Here is a 19,508-nt window from a genome sequence, read left to right on the forward strand (position 1 = left end):
GTTGAGATTAATGAGTTAATGCTTTTTTTTATTTGTTCATGGGATGTGGGCGTTGCTGGCAAGGCCAGCATTTATTGCCCATCCCTAATTGCCCTTGAGAAGGTGGTGGTGAGCCGCCGCCTTGAACCGCTGCAGTCTGTGTGGTGAAGATGCTCCCACAGTGCTGTTAGGGAGGGAGTTCCAGGATTTTGACCTAGCGATGATGAAGGAAAGGCAAAGCTTGGTTAAACTGGAATTAAAAAAAGCTGAGCCAGACCAAACTTTAAATGTCCTTGCTTGGTAACACTAGTCCATTGAAGGCTGCATTCAAAATTGTAGTTTTGAGCATTCAGAGGCACAACCACCTGATGGTGAAGCAAGCCTACCCTTTTTAAAAAATTCATTCATGGGATGTGGGCGTCGCTGGCAAGGCCAGCATTTATTACCCATCCCTAATTGCCTTTCAGAAGGTGGTGGTGAACCACTGCCTTGAACCGCTTCAAAATTGTAGCAGTTTGGTACAACTGAGTGGCTTGCTAGGCCATTTCAGAGGGCAGTTAAGAGTCAGTCACATTGCTGTAGGTCTGGAGTCACGTATAGGCCAGACCGGGTAAGAACGGTAGACGTCCTTCCATAAAGGACATTAAAGAACCAGATGGGTTTTTACAACAATCTGCATGGTCACCATTATTGATACAAGCTTTTTATTCCAGATTGTTTAACCACTACGCTACCATTCTCAAATGTTATACTAGGGCTGATTTTACCAATAGGAAGGAAGAAAGTGTAATGGTGAAAAACATGACTCTGGCAAGCTTAACTCTTTCCTGCCCTGCTGAAATAGTGCCTTTCCCCAATTCTGCTGTCCTCCCATTCAGAGGTTTTAACATGTTAGTGCATTCATTGATTTTGTGTACATATTCTTTCCCATCTTTCCATTTTTAAATATGAAGGCAAGCGTGAGAAGGAGTACTTTCTCTGTGAAATGTCCTGCATCATAGTAAAGAAGTACATTTTAAAAATACACAAGATACTCACATTTAGTGTAATTTCACATTTTTATGGAGACGTTATTTCAAATTCTCAGTTTTCACCGACGTAACTACAGGACCCACTAGTGAGCAACTCTATGTATGGTCATTGACATTCTTTGCCATCTTGATCCAAGACTCTTGCTTGTTTCAATGCCCTCTGCCCATTTTAAAGGGACACTGTCTTCACGAAAAGGCAAACTTGAGCAAAGAACCAGAATATCAGTGATATTTTCATCATGATTCTGGCAAATAACCAAAAAGTTGAGATTTTAACTCCCTCTGCCCAGCAGAAACCAGATGATACGGGAGTTGCAATGAAAGCGGTCCACTGGCCCGCTCTCTTTTTACCTTGCGGCTTTCTTAGAGTCCAGGGACCGAGGCGCAGCCATCTGACTCAGGCATGGGCCTCGTGAATTTATGCTAATTGGGGTTCTGTTATGTAGATAGGACTCCAGAGCCATTTTTACAGCCTACTGGGTGGACACCCCACTCAGTAAAAGCTCTCAGACCTAAAGTGAAGGCCCTCCAAGGTTGTTGTGGGGGCCAGGAGAAGCAAGAGTTCTCCTCTGGACCCCACAAAAATAGTCTAGACTACTGCTGCCCCGGGCTTCTTTCCTGTATGTTCAGTTTCTGTCTATAAGTGCTGAGTAAGCTAGCAGTACTCAAAACTTCTGAAATAAACATTGCCCATTATCCAGTACATACCTGTAAACTGAAAGCCTAGGTCACTTTCCTGAAATAAACCATGGCTTATTTTATCAGATCGTACTGACAATGCTGAAATAAACCATTAAACCTTTGACATGGTACAATCTTCTGGATCATTGGTGAACTGTATGATATGGTGTGTGCCCCCCCCACCTTCAACTGAACATTGCAAATGCTTAACAATGTTGCTGTCACAGACTGCAGAATCTGAAACCTTGGGCTGGATTTTATCAATGGAGACGTGCTGGAGGCGGGACTACTGGTTTCCGGGTTTCAGTCCCGCCCCCAGCGACGTCTGACCAACCCACGCTATTTTCCCTTGATTGACCTTGTTAAGCCCGCCCTGCGGTCGGTACCCACTCCCAGTTTCTGCCATTTTCCCGGCAGTCCGGCCTCCATACCCACCTCCCCAGGGCTGGGAAACTCCCCCCCCCCCCCCCCCCACCCCCCGCCTTAAGTTTCTTGGAAAATAGAAATTAGATTAAATCATCAAACAAAACAGAGTCATAAGGCTTGAAATATGAGCTTGTGTCATGGGAGTTGAGCACCATGGCTCCATCAAGTTTAGCTGAGCTTATGTATTTGCCCTATTCATGTGGCTATCTCTAAGTTATTGGCAAAAGCATCTTGTTTAAATTTCCTTCCAAATTATACTCCATGCTGTATGTAGGCAGTACTTAATAATTATTAATAACAACAGAAAATGCTGGAAAAACTCAGCAGGTCAGGCAACATCCATGGAGAGAAATTTGAGTTGACGTTTCGGGTCGAACCCTTCTTCAAAACTGGAAAGAAAAGAAGATAGATCGGAGGCAGGGCTGCGATCGGACAAAAGAATAAAAGAAACAAAAGAAGTAAAAGAGACAATAAAAGGTATTAGAAGCTAGACGAGATGGTAATAGATTAGGTGTAAAGTGTACTGGCAGGGCAAGAGATAGCTGCCAGGCGTGAGAGAGAAACAAAAGGAAAGGGGGGGGGGGGGGAAAGGAGTGGAAAAATTACAAGAAAAAATGAAATAGGGGCCGAGGTTATGATCTGAAATTGTTGAACTCGATATTGAGTCCGGAAGGCTGCAGAGTGCCTAATCGGAAGATGAGGTGCTGTTCCTCGAGTTTACGTCGAGCTTCCGTGGAACAATACAAGAGATCAAGGACGGTGAGGTCCGAGTGGGAATGGAGCAGTGAATTAAAATGACAGGCGACCGGAAGCTCGGGGTCACCCTTGCGGACTGAACGGAGGTGTTCCGCAAAGCGGTCACCCAATCTGCGTTTGGTCTCCCCAATGTAGAGGAGACCGCATCGTGAGCAGCGAATACAGTATACTAGATTGCGAGAAGTACAAGTAAATCGCTGTTTCACCTGGAAGGGGTGTTTGGGGCCCTGGACAGTGGGAAGGGGGGAGGTATAGCGGCAGGTGTTACATATCCTCCGCTTTATTATTCTGAATAACATACCAACCTGTCTAGCTGTGTAATGATAATTTTCTGACACCAGATCAAGAGTGCCATGGATTATGAGAGTGGTAACATTGAGAAATTGGATCCCCGATACTTTGGTGAGCTGCTGGCTGAGCTGACATGCAAGACCACTGACCTCCAAAACATCCTGTTCGAAAACATGCAGAAAATCAAGGGAAAGTAAGTGTACACTTCTGTTTATCGTTTCCGAACCATGGAATTTGAGCTGGAGGATTTTGATTTTTTTTTTTTAAGTAGTTAAGAATTATTGTTAAATATCAGACTGCACCATGAACCCTCTACAGAAACCCTGTAAGAGTCTTCAGCATTATCTTGAATCTAAGGTGGTATTTATTTTCGGGATTGCTAGATTTGCACATGCCCCATGTCACTGAACCTGCCAGCCAGATCTTTCCATCCAGGTGTATGCCTCCACATCAAAAAACCCACAGTCTCAAAGTGCTTGCTTTCAGGTGTCTGCCCTGCTCACCTGGTCTAAAGAAGGCAATGTAAGAGGAGCATAGTAGACACTAATTTTTAGACAGTGAGATAATTTAAAATGCAGCATAATATAAATTGGAAAATCCTCGCATCTGGTCCTATAGCTTAAGTAAATGCTTTAAGGTATGAGTCCCTTCACTCCATCCTACTGAACTCATCCTCTTTCCTCATAGTTAAATTCCTGTCCTATTTTGAATTTTGATCAAGCTTGTGAAATGGAAATTTACAGCATAGAAGGAAGCCATGTGGCCTAGAGCAGTCCAAAACTAGTTCTACTGCCTTGCCCTGTCACCATAGTCTTGTATTTTCCTCTGCTTCAAATATTTATTCAACTTTCCCTTAAGTGCAGCAATGGTTTCTGCCTCAACGAGTCCCCGTGGTAAAGCATCTCTTGCTCTGAGTAAAGGAATTTCTCCTAACCTCTCTCCTCACTCTTAGTGAAAATTTTAATTGAATTTACTAATCTAGCTGGATGGATATTCTTTTATGTAATATTGCTCTGAAATGAACATGCTACCGCATGCATTGCAAACACAAGTACTACGAGATAACCAATGTACATAAATAGCTTGGGCAGGCTGGAATTTTATTCATGTTAATTGTTGAGCAATGCACTTCATGTGGCAGGCAATTTGGCATACGTTTGATAAGTTGGCAAATATTTAAGTAAAATTCATATCACCTGGAGCGAATCAATTGAAAGTCATATGCTGCCTTTCTGAAATGGCTCATATTAAAAATATGCAAATATTTTTCCACACCTGTAAAATTTGCTTAGATTACATGAGCATTTGCAACGCAATGAATTTTTGGAAATAAAGCATTTTTGTCCAACCACATTTAAATGCCGTACCTGATTTCTACAACACAGCTTTCATCTTTTTGTTTAGCTTCACTAATTTTAAACAGTTTTTTGGACTGGGGAAATCTACTCTAGAAGCTTCAGCTACAGTGACCTCACGTAAAAGAATTACATTGCACCTGTTCTATTATATTCTCTAGATTGCCTTGATAATAACTTTAGTCATAACTATCTTTGATCAAACAACAGATAAAACTTTAGATTTACTCACCACTACATCAGCTGCTGTTCGCTTTAAGTTTCATTCCTCACTGTTTTAGTGACCCTGCTTGTACTGTTAGATGTTTGGTAATGTTAGTCAATCTCCAGTGTTGTTAAACACAGGCAGGAAAGATTTATATATTGACTTGTGTTATTTTGATATTCCCGACAGATGTGACGAAATCACTTCATTAAAGTCGTGCACGGCAGAAATTCATAGTAATATGATATGGAATAGCAAAAATGGAATTAATGTGAATTGTGGGGGCATCATGGCATTTATTTGGAACAGGGAAGATCTTGGCATTTATTAATTTATGTACATTTCGAATGGGGAGATTAAGACATTTAATTATCAGAGTGTTTTGACTTTGTAGTCATCCTGCATCAATGTCACAATGACTATTGGCACCGCACATCGCACACCTGACTTGGGTTGGAGGAGTGGATGGCGGGGGGGCTTAATGTTAAGGGTCAGTGTGTTCAAGTTAGGGTTAGGAATTGGGGTTATTGGTTAGGGCTAGAGGGCTTAGGGTTAAGGTTAGGGTTTCAGCGATATGAGGATTATTAGCGTTGTGCATTATGTGACGTCCATGCAGTTACCTCTGCGTTGTCTGCAAAAATCATTATTGACGCTAATATTATCACTAAATACACCCTTTATTTATGTATCTCCAAAGAGAAGATTGTACTATTTCTTTATATTGAAGCAGCAAGCAAGGGCCAAACTGAAGACGAAGACTGCTGAAATGCCTGAGAGTCATGGAAGGGGTCTTTAAGGCCAACATTTAAAAAAAAACATATATTAAATAAAAAGTTAAAAGTTACACACATTAAGCTACTTAACTTGCTGCTCGTCTCACACCATAGAGACCAACATGGCGGACAGCATATTGCTTGAGGAAACAATGGAGAGAGAAAATGCTCTACAGCACTTACCTGGTGGCCAGAACCTGGAACTGTATGCAGACACAAAGCAGTCTTTTTCCAATAGATTTCTCATAGAATCATAGAATGGTTACAGCACAGAAGAAGGCCATTCAGCCTGTCGAGCCTGTGCCGACTCTCGGCTAGTCCCAATCCCCTGCCCTTTCCCCGTAGCCCTGCAATTTCTTTCCCATCAGATACTTATCCAACTCCCTTTGAAGGATAAGATTGAGTCTGCCTCCACCACCCTTTCAGGCAGTGCATTCCAAATCTTAACCACTCACTGTGTAAAAAAGTCTTTTCTTACGTTGCCTTTGGTTCTTGCCAATCACTTTAAATCTGTGTCCTCTGGTCCTCGACCTTTCTGCCAAAGGGAACAGTTTCTCTCTATCTACTCTGTCTAGACACCTCATGATTTTGAACAACTCGATCAAATCTCCTCTCTGAGATTTTGGGCCCAATATTTCTGGGGAGGCGGAGAGGGAGTGTGGTAGCACAGGGAAAACCCCACAAGGCCGGGGACACGGAGGTTCTGATGTCAGAAATGATATTGGGTCAAAGGATCAGGATAATGAAACAGTTTGGGTGGAGATAAGGAATAATAAGGGGAAAAAGTCACTAGTGGGCGTAGTCTATAGGCCTCCTAACAGTTGCAACTCTGTTGGTCGGAGTATAAATCAGGAAATAGTTGGGGCTTGTAATAAGGGAACAGCTATAATCATGGGGGATTTTAACTTTCATATTGACTGGACTAATCAAATTGGGCATGGCAGCCTTGAGGAAGAGTTCATAGAGTGTATTAGGGATGGGTTCCTTGAGCAGTATGTAACTGAACCAACCAGGGGGCAGGCAATCTTAGATCTGGTCCTGTGTAATGAGACAGGATTAATAAAAAATGTCCTAGTAAAGAATCCCCTTGGAATGAGTGACCATAATATGGTTGAATTCCAAATTCAGTTTGAGGGTGAGAGAGTTGGATCTCAAACCAGCGTACTGAGCTTAAATAAAGGAGACGATGAAGGTGTGAGAGTAGAATTGACTAAAGTGGACTGGGAAAACAGATTAAAGTGTAAGACGGTACAAGAGCAGTGGTCTACATTCAAGGAGATATTTCACATCTGTCAAGATAAATATATTCCACGGAGGAAAAAGGGGAGTAAAAGAAAAGACAGCCATCCATGGCTTAGTAAAGTAATAAAGGATAGTATCCGACTGAAAACAAGGGCATATAAAGTAGCCAAATCTAGTGGGAGGATGGAAGACTGGGAAGCATTTAAAAGCCAGCAAACAATAACTAAAAGATTAATTAAGAAAGGGAAGATAGATTATGAAAGTAAACTAGCAAAAAATATAAAAACATAGCAAGAGTTTCTACAGATATATAAAAAGCAAAAGGGTGGCTAAAGTGAACGTTGGTCCCTTAGAGGATGAGACCGGGAAACTAGTGGTGGGGAACATGGAGATGGCAAATACGCTGAACAAATATTTTGTATCAGTCTTTACAGTAGAGGACACTAAAAATATCTCAATACTGGACAAACAGGGGGCAATGGGGGGAGGAGCTAAACACGATTAAAATCACTAAGGAGATGGTACTCGGTAAAATAATGGGACTTAAGGTGGATAAATCCCCCAGACCTGATGGCCTACATCCTAGGGTCTTGAGAGAAGTGGCGGTAGGGATTGTGGATGCATTGGTGATTATTTTCCAAAACTCCCTGGACTCAGGAAAGGTCCCGGCAGATTGAAAAACTGCTAATGTAACACCCTTATTTAAGAAGGGAAGTAGACAAAAAGCTGGAAACTATAGACCAGTTAGCCTAACATCTGTGGTTGGCAAAATGTTGGCGTCCATTATTAAGGAAACAGTAACAGAGCATTTGGATAAACATAATTTAATAGGGCAGAGTCAGCATGGTTTTATGAAGGGGAAGTCATGTTTGACAAATTTGCTTGAATTCTTTGAGGACGTAACATACAGGGTGGATAAAGGGGAACCAGTGGATGTAGTGTATTTGGACTTTCAAAAGGCATTTGACAAGGTTCCACACAAAAGATTACTGATCAAGATAAAATATCAAGGGATTGGGGGTAATATACTGGCATGGGTGGAAGATTGGCTATCTAACAGAAAACAAAGAGTTGGGATAAATGGTTCGTTCTCGGGCTGGCAATCAGTAACTAGTGGTGTTCCGCAGGGGTCAGTGCTGGGACCCCAACTCTTTACAATCTATATTAACGATTTGGAGGAAGGGACCGAGTGCAACATATCCAAGTTTGCCGATGATACAAAGATGGGAGGGAAAGCAGTGAGTGAGGAGGACATAAAAAACCTGCAAAAGGACATAGACAGGCTAAGTGAGTGGGCAGAGATTTGGCAGATGGAATATAATATTGGAAAGTGTGAGGTTATGCACTTTGGCAGAAAAAATCAAAGAGCAAGTTATTATCTAAATGGAGAGAAACTGCAAAGTGCTACAGTACAAAGGGATCTGGGGGTCCTGGTGCATGAAACACAAAAAGTTAGTATGCAGGTGCAGTAGGTGATCCGGAAGGCCAATGGAATCTTGGCTTTTACTGCAAGGGGGATGGAGTATAAAAACAGGGGATGGAGTATAAAAACAGGGAAGTCTTGCTGCAGTTATACAGGGTATTGGTATGGCCACACCTGGAATACTGCGTGCAATTTTGATTTCCATATTTAAGAAAAGATATACTTGCTCTCGAGGTGGTTCAGAGAAGGTTCACTCGGTTGATTCTGGAGATGAGGGGGTTTACGTATGAGGAAAGGTTGAGTAGGTTGGGCCTCTACTCATTGGAGTTCAGAAGAATGAGAGGCGATCTTATCGAAACATATAAGATTGTGAGGGGGCTTGATCGGGTGGATGCGGTGAGGGTGTTTCCACTGATGGGTGAGACTAGAACTAGGGGGCATAATCTTAGAATAAGGGGCTGCCCTTTCAAAACTGAGATGAGGAGAAACTTCTTCACTCAGAGGGTAGTAAATCTATGCAATTTGCTACCCCAGAGAGCTGTGGAAGCTGCAACATTAAATAAATTTAAAACGGAGATAGACAGTTTCCTAGCAGATAAGGGAATTAGGGGTTACGGGGAGAGGGCAGGGAAGTGGACGTGAGTCTAGATTCGGATCAGCCATGATCCTATTGAATGGCGGAGCAGGCCTGTGTGGCCGTATGGCCTACTCCTGCTACTACTTGGCCTAGAAATTCAGCTGTTTGCGCAAGCTGTTAGCGCCAGATTTCCGGCGCTATCCACTTAGCGGCCGGGCACCGCCGGATCTGCGCCTACGCCGAAATTCAGCTGGGCTTTAGCGCCGGCGCAAAGTGTTAGCGCCCGCTCAGCTGCGCGCGCATCTTATGACGTCATTCCGTCGTGCAACGCCGTTTGTGCGCCCCAAACCGGAAATTCAGTTGCGCCCGGCCGATGTGGGCGTGGCGCTGCTAAGAACTGTGAAATGGAACTCAACAGAGGCCCTGTGGGATTCGGGGAGCGCTAATTAAAGGGCACATCCACTCACCCATAAAAGCCAGCCATTTCGCTGCAATGACTTTACTGCTTTGGATTTCTGCACAGAGAGCAAGGCACAGAGATTACTGATTTCGGACACCATAGGAGAGGTATTTTTGGCTTCTAGCCAGTGCTTTGACATTTGCATCCTTGTGATTTTGCTGTTTGGAACTTTGTAATGGGGGCTGCATGGGGGGCCAACCCTCAGTTGCTACATTTTGTGCGAAGGGCTCGCAGACGCTTTGAGAGAGGGCCAGGCATGCCTAGACGCAGAGGGGCCATTAGGCGTCGCCAACGTAGGCCTTACCCAGTCAGGCAATACCGGGAGCAGGTCTCATATCTCACCATGACTGCGGCGCATTGTGTTAAGAGGCTGCGCTTCAGAAGGGAGGTGGTTGGAGAGATCTGCCAGCTGCTTCACACAGATTTGCAGCCACAGCTCATGTCCAGTGCGTCTCTCTCGGTGGAAGTGAAGGTCACGGTGGCTCTCAGCTTTTATGCAAGCGGCTCCTTCCAAGCCGCTGCTGGGGACATTGCGAACATCTCCCAGTTCGCCGCGCATCGCTGCATCCGACAGGTCACCGAAGCACTTTTCGCGAGGAGGCACCAATTCATCTCCTTCCCCATGACCCAACACAAGCAGGAGCAGCGTGCAGTCGGATTTGCCAGGATTGCGGCCTTCCCCATGGTGCAGGGCGCCATTGACTGCACGCATGTGGCTATGCGGGCACCTATCCACAATGCCGAGCAATACCGCAACCGGAAGGGCTACCATTCCCTAAATGTGCAGCTGGTGTGTGACCACAGGCAGCGCATCCTAGCTGTCAATGCCCGCTTCCCAGGAAGCAGCCACGATGCCTTTATCCTGCGCCAGACTACTGTGGCTGACATGTTCCAGGCACAGCCTCCACCAAGGGGATGGCTTATCGGGGACAAGGGCTACCCTTTGTGCACATGGCTCATGACCCCGCTCCGCGCGCCCAGGACCCCAGCGGAGCTGGCATACAACGAAAGCCATCAAGCCACAAGGAACCTAATAGAGCAAACGATAGGCGTCCTCAAGCAACGGTTCCGTTGCCTGGATCGTTCGGGCGGGTCTCTTCAGTATTCGCCGGATAGAGTCTCCCAGTTCGTCGTGGTGTGCTGCATGCTCCACAACCTGGCTATCCGCAGGACTCAGGCACTGCCACCTGACATTGGCCCACCACCTCAGGAGGACGAGCAGGAGGACCCTGAGGAGGAGGAGCACCAGGCCAGGAGGGAGCGACAAGGTCCAAGGGCCGTCCGCCGGGGGCTTATTGCTCGACACTTCTAGGCCCCCTGTCAGGGAATGGCCTGGGCCACTGAACGCAGCTGAAGGCAGCCGCTCCGCAAGCCCTCAGCCGGTTAACCCAACAACCACTTGAAACATGACACCTGCACATGGTGAATAAATAAACATCTTTATTTCAAAAACTCAGGGCCCTTCCCACATGGAAGAGCAAAACAGAGAAGACCCCCAAAAAACAGTCACAAACTTCTGTCACTCCCAAAACCTGGGGAGGACTAACAAAACATCAACATCCAAATGGCCTTCCTCACTGGCCTAACAAAAACAAGCCCCCCCCACAACACAAACACCCCCATAAAACCAAACAACATAATGCCCCCCAGAACAGAAGCCCCCGCATCACCCAAACCCTCGCTCACCACACTCTATTCGGTGTGGCGAGAGGGCGAGTCCGTCGACAGCCGTCTTTTGCCCCGGCCCCTCCTGCTGCTGCGCCTCAAGCTGGGCCGTGAGGCTGTGGCGAGACTGGGGGAAGGATCTTCAGGGCGACAAGGCGTCTCGCCAGATGCCCTTGGGGGTCGGCCTACACGAGGGCGGGCCCGGGAGGGGCCGGCTGGTGGCTGCTGCAGCTGTGGGTGGCCCTCTTCACTGCCTGCAGCAGCTCCTTGCACCCTGGCTGGGGGAGTGGCAGGCTCACCTGCACCAATGGGGACAAGGTGGGTGATGCCAGGCGCGCGCTGCTCGCCAGACACACGTGCACTCGGGCGGCCTGGCCGGGGAGCAAGCGCGCCAAACTGTTGGTCGCCAGACCGGTGTGCGGCAGCAGGGCGGCGGCTGGCCTGGCGACGCCTCCGCGCCAGTGCGAGGGTGGCAGAAGTCAGTGCCCCAACTGCGCCAGCATGTGCCCGCATCTGCAGTGCCATTGTCTGCCCAGCACCTCTCAGCTGGCGACTGGCGTGCTGCGCTGCCTCGAGTTGTTGCACCCCCCTCTCATGCGCTGCCACAAGGAGCTCCACCCCCCTGGCGTGCGCTGCTGCGATTTGCTCCAGCCCCCTGGCCTGGGATTGGCCGAAAGCCACCATACTTTGTGCGAGGCTTTCGATGGCGTGAGGCATCTGTGCCACCACCTCCATGAATTCGACGTGCCGCCGCTCCGACACCGCCGACACCTCGTCCAGGAGGCGCACCTCCTGGGCGACGTCCGAGTCCGGACTGGAGGGCGCCTCCACCCTCTGGGCAGAAGGCTGGCGTGCCGCCGGAGCCTTGCCGCGTGCGTCCATGCCACTGGGACCAGGTTCGGGGCTCCCCTCCCCCGCCTCCCCCTGGCTCTCCGGCACGCCAGACGTCTCCCCTTCATTGCCATCTCCTGGAGCGGAGGAGGGTTCCCCCGAGGTGGCGCCTTCCTGCTGCTCCTCGACGTCCTCCTCCTCCGAGGGCCTGGCTGTCTGGGCTTCAGGGAGCACCTCCTCCTCACCAGCTGAAAGCAGGAAGGCACAAGTGTAGCTTTAGAGTGAGGACAGGCCGACAGTGAGGGAGGCCGCACTGGTGCATTATGCGCATTTTTCGGCCAGTGGGGAAGGATGTAGATCTGATGCGCGAGGGCAAGGAGAGAGGTGCACCCGGTCCTGTCCTTACCAGTGGGGTCCAGTATAGGGTCGGCGTCGCCGAGCGCCACAGGCCCAGTCACCGGGTGACGCAGGAGTCGGGCCACCCTCTCTTCCAGAAGCGTTAGCTCCTGGTAATCGCGAGGGCCTCCACCAGTGACACGCAGGCTCCTGGCGTTCCTCGCCAGCTTGGCCTGCAAGAGAAAGGAGGGCGTCTAAGTACAGTGTGGTGCCCTGTTGGTGTGTGTGAGTCCTCCCATGGTGGAATAGCTTGGACAGTGTGGTGCCCTGTTGCTGTGTGTGAGGCCTCCCATGGTGGAATAGCTTGGACAGTGTGATAAGTGCAGAAAGAGCTATTGATTAACATGCAAGTGCCATTGCAGCGGCAGGAGGGCTGGGCATTAGACCTTTGATGTCCCTTTGGCCCTAATGGGAGGTGCACATGCAAGGATGAGGGGGACACTGGAAAGGGTACTCACCTTGACCAGCCGACATAGGTCATTGTATTTCTTGCGGCACTGGTCCGCACTCCTGGGAACATCGGAGTTGGAGGAGACCCTCCGGGCAATTTTGGTCCACGCCTCCCTGAACTGGCTCCTGGGAGCCTTCCTGCCACTAGCCGGGCACACGACCCGTCTTCTCTTGCGTACCCCATGAAGGAGCACACCCAGCGCATGGTCAGAGAACCGCTGGGCTCTTTCACGGGCCCTCTCCATTACCTCCAGGCGTTGATTTGGTACACAACCAGTCCTGAGGCCTAGTTGCAGGGCTACAGCATGCAGGGCGTGGCTGCAGTCAAAGTTGACCCTTCCCCCTTTAAGAGCTGGCCGGCGTCAGGGTGTCTGCTGACACTCACCACATGATCGCACCTGCGCTGCGCCCGGAATCGGCGTTATCAGGCCGCATCGCCGGATTAGCGCCTGAACACAGGGTTCCAACGCCTATTGCAGCGCTCGGCCAAAAAGTTGGCCAAATCTACTGAATTTCGGCGAGCTCGCCTGCACTTTCCGGCGGCCGCTAAATTTGCCGAGCGCCCGACTTTAGCGCCGCAATAGCGTCCGAACTGAATTTCTAGGCCCTTATGTTCTTATTTAAAGTAATTGGTAGAAGGATTAGAGGGAAGTTGAGGAGAAATGTTTTCACCCAGAGGGTGGTGGGGGTCTGGAACTCACTGCCTGAAAGGGTGGTTGAGGCAGAAACCCTCATCACATTTAAAAAGTACTTGGATATTCACTTGAAGTGCCGTAATCCTACAGGGCTACGGACCAAGAGCTGGAAAGTGGGATTAGGATGGATAGCTCTTGTTCGGCCGGCACAGACACAAGGGCCTAGAAATTGAGTGGGCTTAGCGCCCATTTTGCGGCGCTAGAGGGCATTGCGCTGGACTTACAGCCGGTTTTGAAATTGACTAGGGCCCAACATCGGCGTTACACCGGTAGCGCTGCGCCGGCACCGATGACGTCATCGGTGTGCGCAGCGTCCCGGTTGCCGTGGTGACGGGCCCCAGCGCCGAAATTCAGTTGCGGCCGCCTCGCCCGTGGCAGCCGCAACTAAGACTCTGGCAACAGAGTCTTGCACGACTTTGCGCCGGCGCATAAAGGTGGAGCGGCGGCCGGCCGCTTTCCCGCCGGCCGCCTGCCCGCACCTCCCTCCCCGGACTCCCCCACCCCCCCCCCCCCGCGGAACAGATGCTTCTCGGCTGCGAGCCCGGCACTTCCCCGAGGTGCCGGGCTCATTTTTGTGGCGATTTAACCGGCCAGCGGGCGGGTGCAGGCAGCTCCTCCTTAACTGAAGGAGGAGGCCTGCACTTCCCGAGCCTGCCGCACCGCATCGGGCGCCGCAGCGCCGGAATAGCGCCAGTTTTCAGGCGCAAACAGCCTTCAGTAGCGCCGGCAGCCGTTTGGGCGCGGCGCTACTGAATTTTTGGCGCGCACAGCGCGACTTACCACCGGCGCTAAATTTCCGGCGTTAAGCCCCGGCGCAGCGCAAACTCAATTTCTAGGCCAATGGGCCGAATGGCCTCCTTCTGTGCCGTAAATTTCTATGATTCTATGAATTTAATGGCAGGACCTCATTAACATTTTTTCTAGTGTTTCCCGTCTGGCAGCCAGTCTAATGGACAGCCTGTCCGGCGGCCAGGAGGGAAAATCAGCGGCAGGTCCCCGGCAATCTGGAGGGAGGGACCCACAGATCAGTGTTTGTGGTGGGGGGGGAGGTCGGCAATTGCGGCAGAGGGGAGAGAGAGGCTGTGATCGGCAGGGGGGAGTCCAAAGGCTTCCTTGAGAGGCCGGGGAGGGCACTCCTGCTCCTCCTGACCCACAAGGAATGCTATAAAAAGCACTTACCTTCTGGAGCCGGCAACTCCCGCCTCCATTTTGCTGCCAGGTTTCCCAAGCCCTGGGAAAACCGACTAGCAACTGTTGAATTTAAATCAGGCTCCCAGTAACTCTGTGGGAGCCTGATTTAAATATGTTAATGTGGTGTACCACCTCTCACGGGCAGGGCACTTGCCCGGCACACTACCTGCTTTAAAAATAGCAACGGGCACGCACATGGCGGGTTGGAGGCTCGTTCCTCGCTTAAAAATTTTTAACCTCCGCCCGTCGTGGGGGTTTAATATTAGGCCTGTGTATCTATCTGCTTTTTATGCAGCAATGTTGGCCAAGACACAGCTTCTTCAAATCGTGCCATGGGACCTTTAACATCCACCTGAGCCACTGGAATAAGGCCGTGGCTCATGGATGTAGGAAAGCATGCGCAAAGTTTGCAATTGCTTATTTTTTTTCAGGGTATCGATGACACCACCAACGGATTGTTGATTTTGAAAATGAGCAAAAAAAGCCCGCTGAAGGGTAGGCATGGGCAGACTATCATCCCAAATTTAAATATAGTTAGAAAATGTTGGAAAACACTCAGCAGGCCATCCAGTATCAGTGCAGAGAGAAACAGAGTTCATCGACTTGAAACATTAACTCTGTTTCTCGCTCCTCAGATGCTGCCTGACCTGCTGAGTGTTTTCCAGCCCTTTCTGGTTTTATTTCAGCTTTCCAACATCAGCAGTATTTTCCTTTTGTTTAAGTATAATTATTTGGCTCCCACCTGGTTCTGACCGCTTAAATTGAGGCCCCCGCTAAACTAGCAACAGTTCGGCCTCCGGCGTAAGCTGATTTTATTTTGGATGCGCCTCCTGCTACTGCCCCGTTCACGCAAAAAATCGGGTGGGAAGCGGACGAAAATCGACTGGGTGTCCGTTATAATAGCATTGGTGACAAGTGAATCACAATGATTGCAGTCGGTGTAAACACTGAGTGGGGAGTGTGGAGGAAAATGGATCATGTCTAGAGGTCATCAGTGCAATTGTCCCATGTCATCAGTGCTGTGCTGCAGATGTACTGTAGGAGGGGGACCCTTTACCCTGCACCACTCTACCACATTTCCACCATTGAAGAGATAATACAGAAAGGCTGGAAAAGGAAGATAATTAAGACTTCTGAATGATTTCTGTCACTGTAAGTGCACACTATACCTTTTACATAAAAGATTAGGAGCATTTAATCCAATATCAATACTTGTAGGTTACGTATTATGCCTTTAATAACATCAATTAAATAAAGGGAATCCATTGCCCACAATAGGTGTGATCCCATGATGAGGCTGCACCTATATGGCTTGGACAAAACATCTGTAGGAAAGTATTAGCCTCTATTTATAATTGAAGAGCAGCTTTGTGGACTAACAATGGGAAAATCCAAAATACTGTCAAGGCTATTTCTCCCTTCAGATTAGGTTACTAATATAGTGCTCCCACCCATATTGTGTGATCAGTAAGCTGCAGGCTAGAAAGCAATAAAATAGCGTGCAAGCTTATCGAGTCCATGATGACATCATGCATTTCTGTCTTTATTAAGAAGCACTTCCATATTATAGATAACAGCATGCAACATCTATTAGAGTTCAATTGACTGTGTTGGTAAGTATAGAACTGGATGGTTCTTACTTTATTAATACCAATCAACCAGTTAAACTTGTGAACAGTGCTTTATCTCTTCTTCCTCATTAGGTTGAAGAGAATTTTACTTCCTTGTTGCCTCACACCATTTTGAGCAGTGTTCCAGGCTGTGCTTTCTTCCCCTGCTCTTCCTCCTGTTTTTTAAACCGTCTTTCTTTGTCCTTTATAAGCATATTTATAGCTACTTCATTGTTTCTGCCAATTTCCTCCCCTCCCTCCTCTGTCTCCTGAAGGTGTTGGCATAAGGTTCCACAGCCACTGAGCACACTGTCATACCTTTCTTAAATAGCCATTATTCATGTGAGAGCCTTGATACTGCATGTCGGCAGACGATTCATTCACTGCAGAAAAGCCCAAATATGTCCTCTCCTGATGTCTACATGTATTAATTCTAATAGGGCATGCAAAAAGTAATCTGAATGCTGGCCAATGTTGCCCTTCTAAATGAAGGTGCTGAGGCCAATTGCAGTGCCCTTCCCCCTGAGATCAGCCAACTTACACAGACTAAGGACTGAACTTGGAACATTCCAAATCTGTATGGTTCAGCTACTCATTGCCTTAACCAGCTGAACCATTCTAAGAGTGCCTATTTGTAGCTATTTATATCAAGAATAGCCAATAAAGATCAAAATGTAACAAAGATAATGGCCCGGATTTTGCGGTTGTAATGACGGCGAAACTGTCAGTGGCATACTAAGTCAGAACTACTGCTGAACAACCTCTCTGGGCCAAAAAATTAATTTTATATTTGTGGAATGTCAAATTTTTCCATTATGATAAAAATTGCATGGTTTTTAATAATTAAAAAAAAATTATTTGATATTTCAGCTTCTACCTTAATCCCATGTGTATATCCCAATCTTTATTTTGTTCTCTATAAAATAATTAAATAGTGAAGGATAATCAGTGCATCTTACTTCCTGGTTTGCTGTCTGTGAGAATTCTTCAATGTGATTGGCTGGAGATCCCCTGGAGTTAGCGCCAGATTCAAATTAATGTTGGGAGAGGTGAAATCGACGCCACAGAGACCGCTAGATCTTTGTGGGCAGCGGCGAGTGCCGTCACTTTGCCACTGACCGCAAAATCCGGGCCATTATTCACTTTTTTCTAAGCGTTAACTATTGGGGAATGCCATTTTATTTTCAATACTTGCATTCATGCTCCCAACCAGGTAAATTTTGTTCTGTTGAATGGTAAAGATGAATTTGGTGCTGCACTGCAATCAATATTTCCCCAATTATTTCTGATGCACTTTTTTGTTGGTGACAGTAAGATAGAGCTCCAGGAGTTTAGCGTGTTCAAGGGGCCATTACATTCCAGTTACCAAAGGAAAACATGTCAAATTAATAATATTACCATTAGAAAATCCCACTTCAAGATCTGCAGTTATATTGAATGGTGCTATGAGCCTCGCGTTGGCTGCGCACACTACACTGCCAGAGGTATTTTGTTACTTTAGCCTCTTTACCTGTATTACCAGCAATTTCCTTGATCTTGTTTTTTCCACAGCGGCACAGAAGTCTGATTAAAATATGTTTTAATTTTAGTACACAACTAAGTTAGAATTAATGTCACAATTGCATTTATGAAATGTAACATTGACACTCTATTCAAACCGTAAAACTTATGAATATGCAAATGACTAGAACCAGAAACCAGTAAGTCATTTTTGGAAAATGAATATATGAATGTTTGTGGAAGCACCTGGTCATCTCCAACATGATTAAAGTGACTATGTACCTTTTTTAAACACCCTTCTCATTATGTAGTGGCAACATTCTCGCAACTAGTCATTTTCCTTGGTCTGGTATTTCATGAATTTTATCCTTTTTGACCCTACATATTTTGGCAATTGAATAGCAAACACTAGGTTCAATTTTTTTTTAAACTATAATTTTTAACTCTCCAGCAAGACGACAATTATTGTAACACTGCAGGCCTGTTTGGCATTTTCTGAAGGAAGAAGCACATGAGAAAGATTATAGAATCGTAGAATGATACAGCACAGAAGGAGGCCATTCGGCCCATCATGCCTGTGCCAGCACACTTAGTTGCGTACTAAAATTAAAACATATTTTAATCACCATCAGTGGTAGTGTCAGATGAAGCACAATAAACAATTTAAACCGTATTCTGGCATAGAATATATACTGTAGAGGTTTGAATAAATGCACCCCTCTTATATCTCGCTATATGCTGGTTTTAGTACCATTTGTATATCATAACTGTAGAGGATGTTTGTAGTGTCATCTGTCACTGAGAGGTTTGCAGACATTTTTTTAAAGAAATTTTGTTTAATAATAATTAGAAAAAACTTGAAAGATAATTAACTTTGATTTAAGTGCTAGATACGAGAAACACAAAGTGCCAGAGTGAGGGTGCTCACTGTTAGAACACCTTAAATATGATGGTTGTTGGGGTAAAGGTTCTTGATGGTACTGTATGTGTAACCAAAGAGCGAGTTTGTGTTTCCCTTGTACTGTTACTTCTATTAATGCATAATTTATAGAAAATCATTACATTTTAATTTATGGGGGAAATATAGGAGCCACAGCCCACAGTTCGAAGGGCAGGCCCAATCTGGAGCTCTCAGTAATTGACAGCTCAGAGGGCCAAACCCCTGACCACATAGAGTTAAGACAGAGGACACATACAATATATCTCCCTCTTTCTCCCTTCCTTCTGTACAGCAATTAACATCACAGTTGGAATAATTGTCCTATTTGTAAAGCTTTATTTTTGAGATCATTTAGAGTGCTGTGGGGTAGTTCCTTGGTTGGACAAGCAGTTATTACTCAAGAACATTTTTTAAAATGTTTAGTGCTTAGGAGGAGAATTTGCAAACGGCTTTCAAGCTCTTCACTTTAGACATGGAAATAATCAGAAATTAGTATAAAATATGAACAGAACCTCTCCAAACAGGATAGGACGAAGGAGGATTGAAGCGAGAGAGAATAGCAAATTATGGAAAATTGGCTGATGGCCTAGTTTCCTCTTCTATATTGTGTGTGCCTGTGCAATGCTGATGAAGTCTATTTAGTTAAAATAAAATAATCTGCAAATAGTGCTGCTATGATACTATGATAAAGCTATTTACACTGGCACGCTGAGATCACTGAGATAGAAGACTGTTGAGTTAACAAACCAATATGAATGAAACTTCATGATTGTGGGTTTGTAACTGAGATGAAATTCTGGCCAGTTACAGTCTCAACCCCGCCCCCATGTCCCCAGGCAATTCTTTGGCTGCCATTTTGATGCAGTTTTTTCTTGTTCATGGAACTAATGAAAACCCTAAACTTTATGACAGTAAAAACAGTTCAGTCAATTTAAAATCCTAGTGCAAATCAGTTCTGCATTTTGTTGTGATATGTCATACCAATAGTGAAAGCAGTCCATATTTTACAGTAGAGGTCGATGTACTTTCTG

At 46.6% G+C, this 19,508-nt stretch overlaps 1 protein-coding gene across 2 annotated transcripts in view; it reads left to right on the forward strand.

Annotated features, from left to right (window-relative positions):
• LOC147125021 (protein POF1B-like) overlaps positions 1 to 19,508 on the forward strand; it is a 125,099-nt gene that overhangs the window by 69,278 nt on the left and 36,313 nt on the right. For both annotated transcript variants that reach the window (XM_085996144.1, XM_085996141.1), the window contains one exon: positions 3,215 to 3,357. In XM_085996144.1, the coding sequence (XP_085852270.1) occupies positions 3,215 to 3,357 (143 nt within the window). The remainder of the gene's footprint in view (positions 1 to 3,214; positions 3,358 to 19,508) is intronic.

This window comes from Somniosus microcephalus, chromosome 1 (assembly GCF_052327205.1).
Source record: "Somniosus microcephalus isolate GS21.2 chromosome 1, FLI_Smic_1.0, whole genome shotgun sequence".
Classification (NCBI taxonomy): Eukaryota; Metazoa; Chordata; class Chondrichthyes; order Squaliformes; family Somniosidae; genus Somniosus; species Somniosus microcephalus.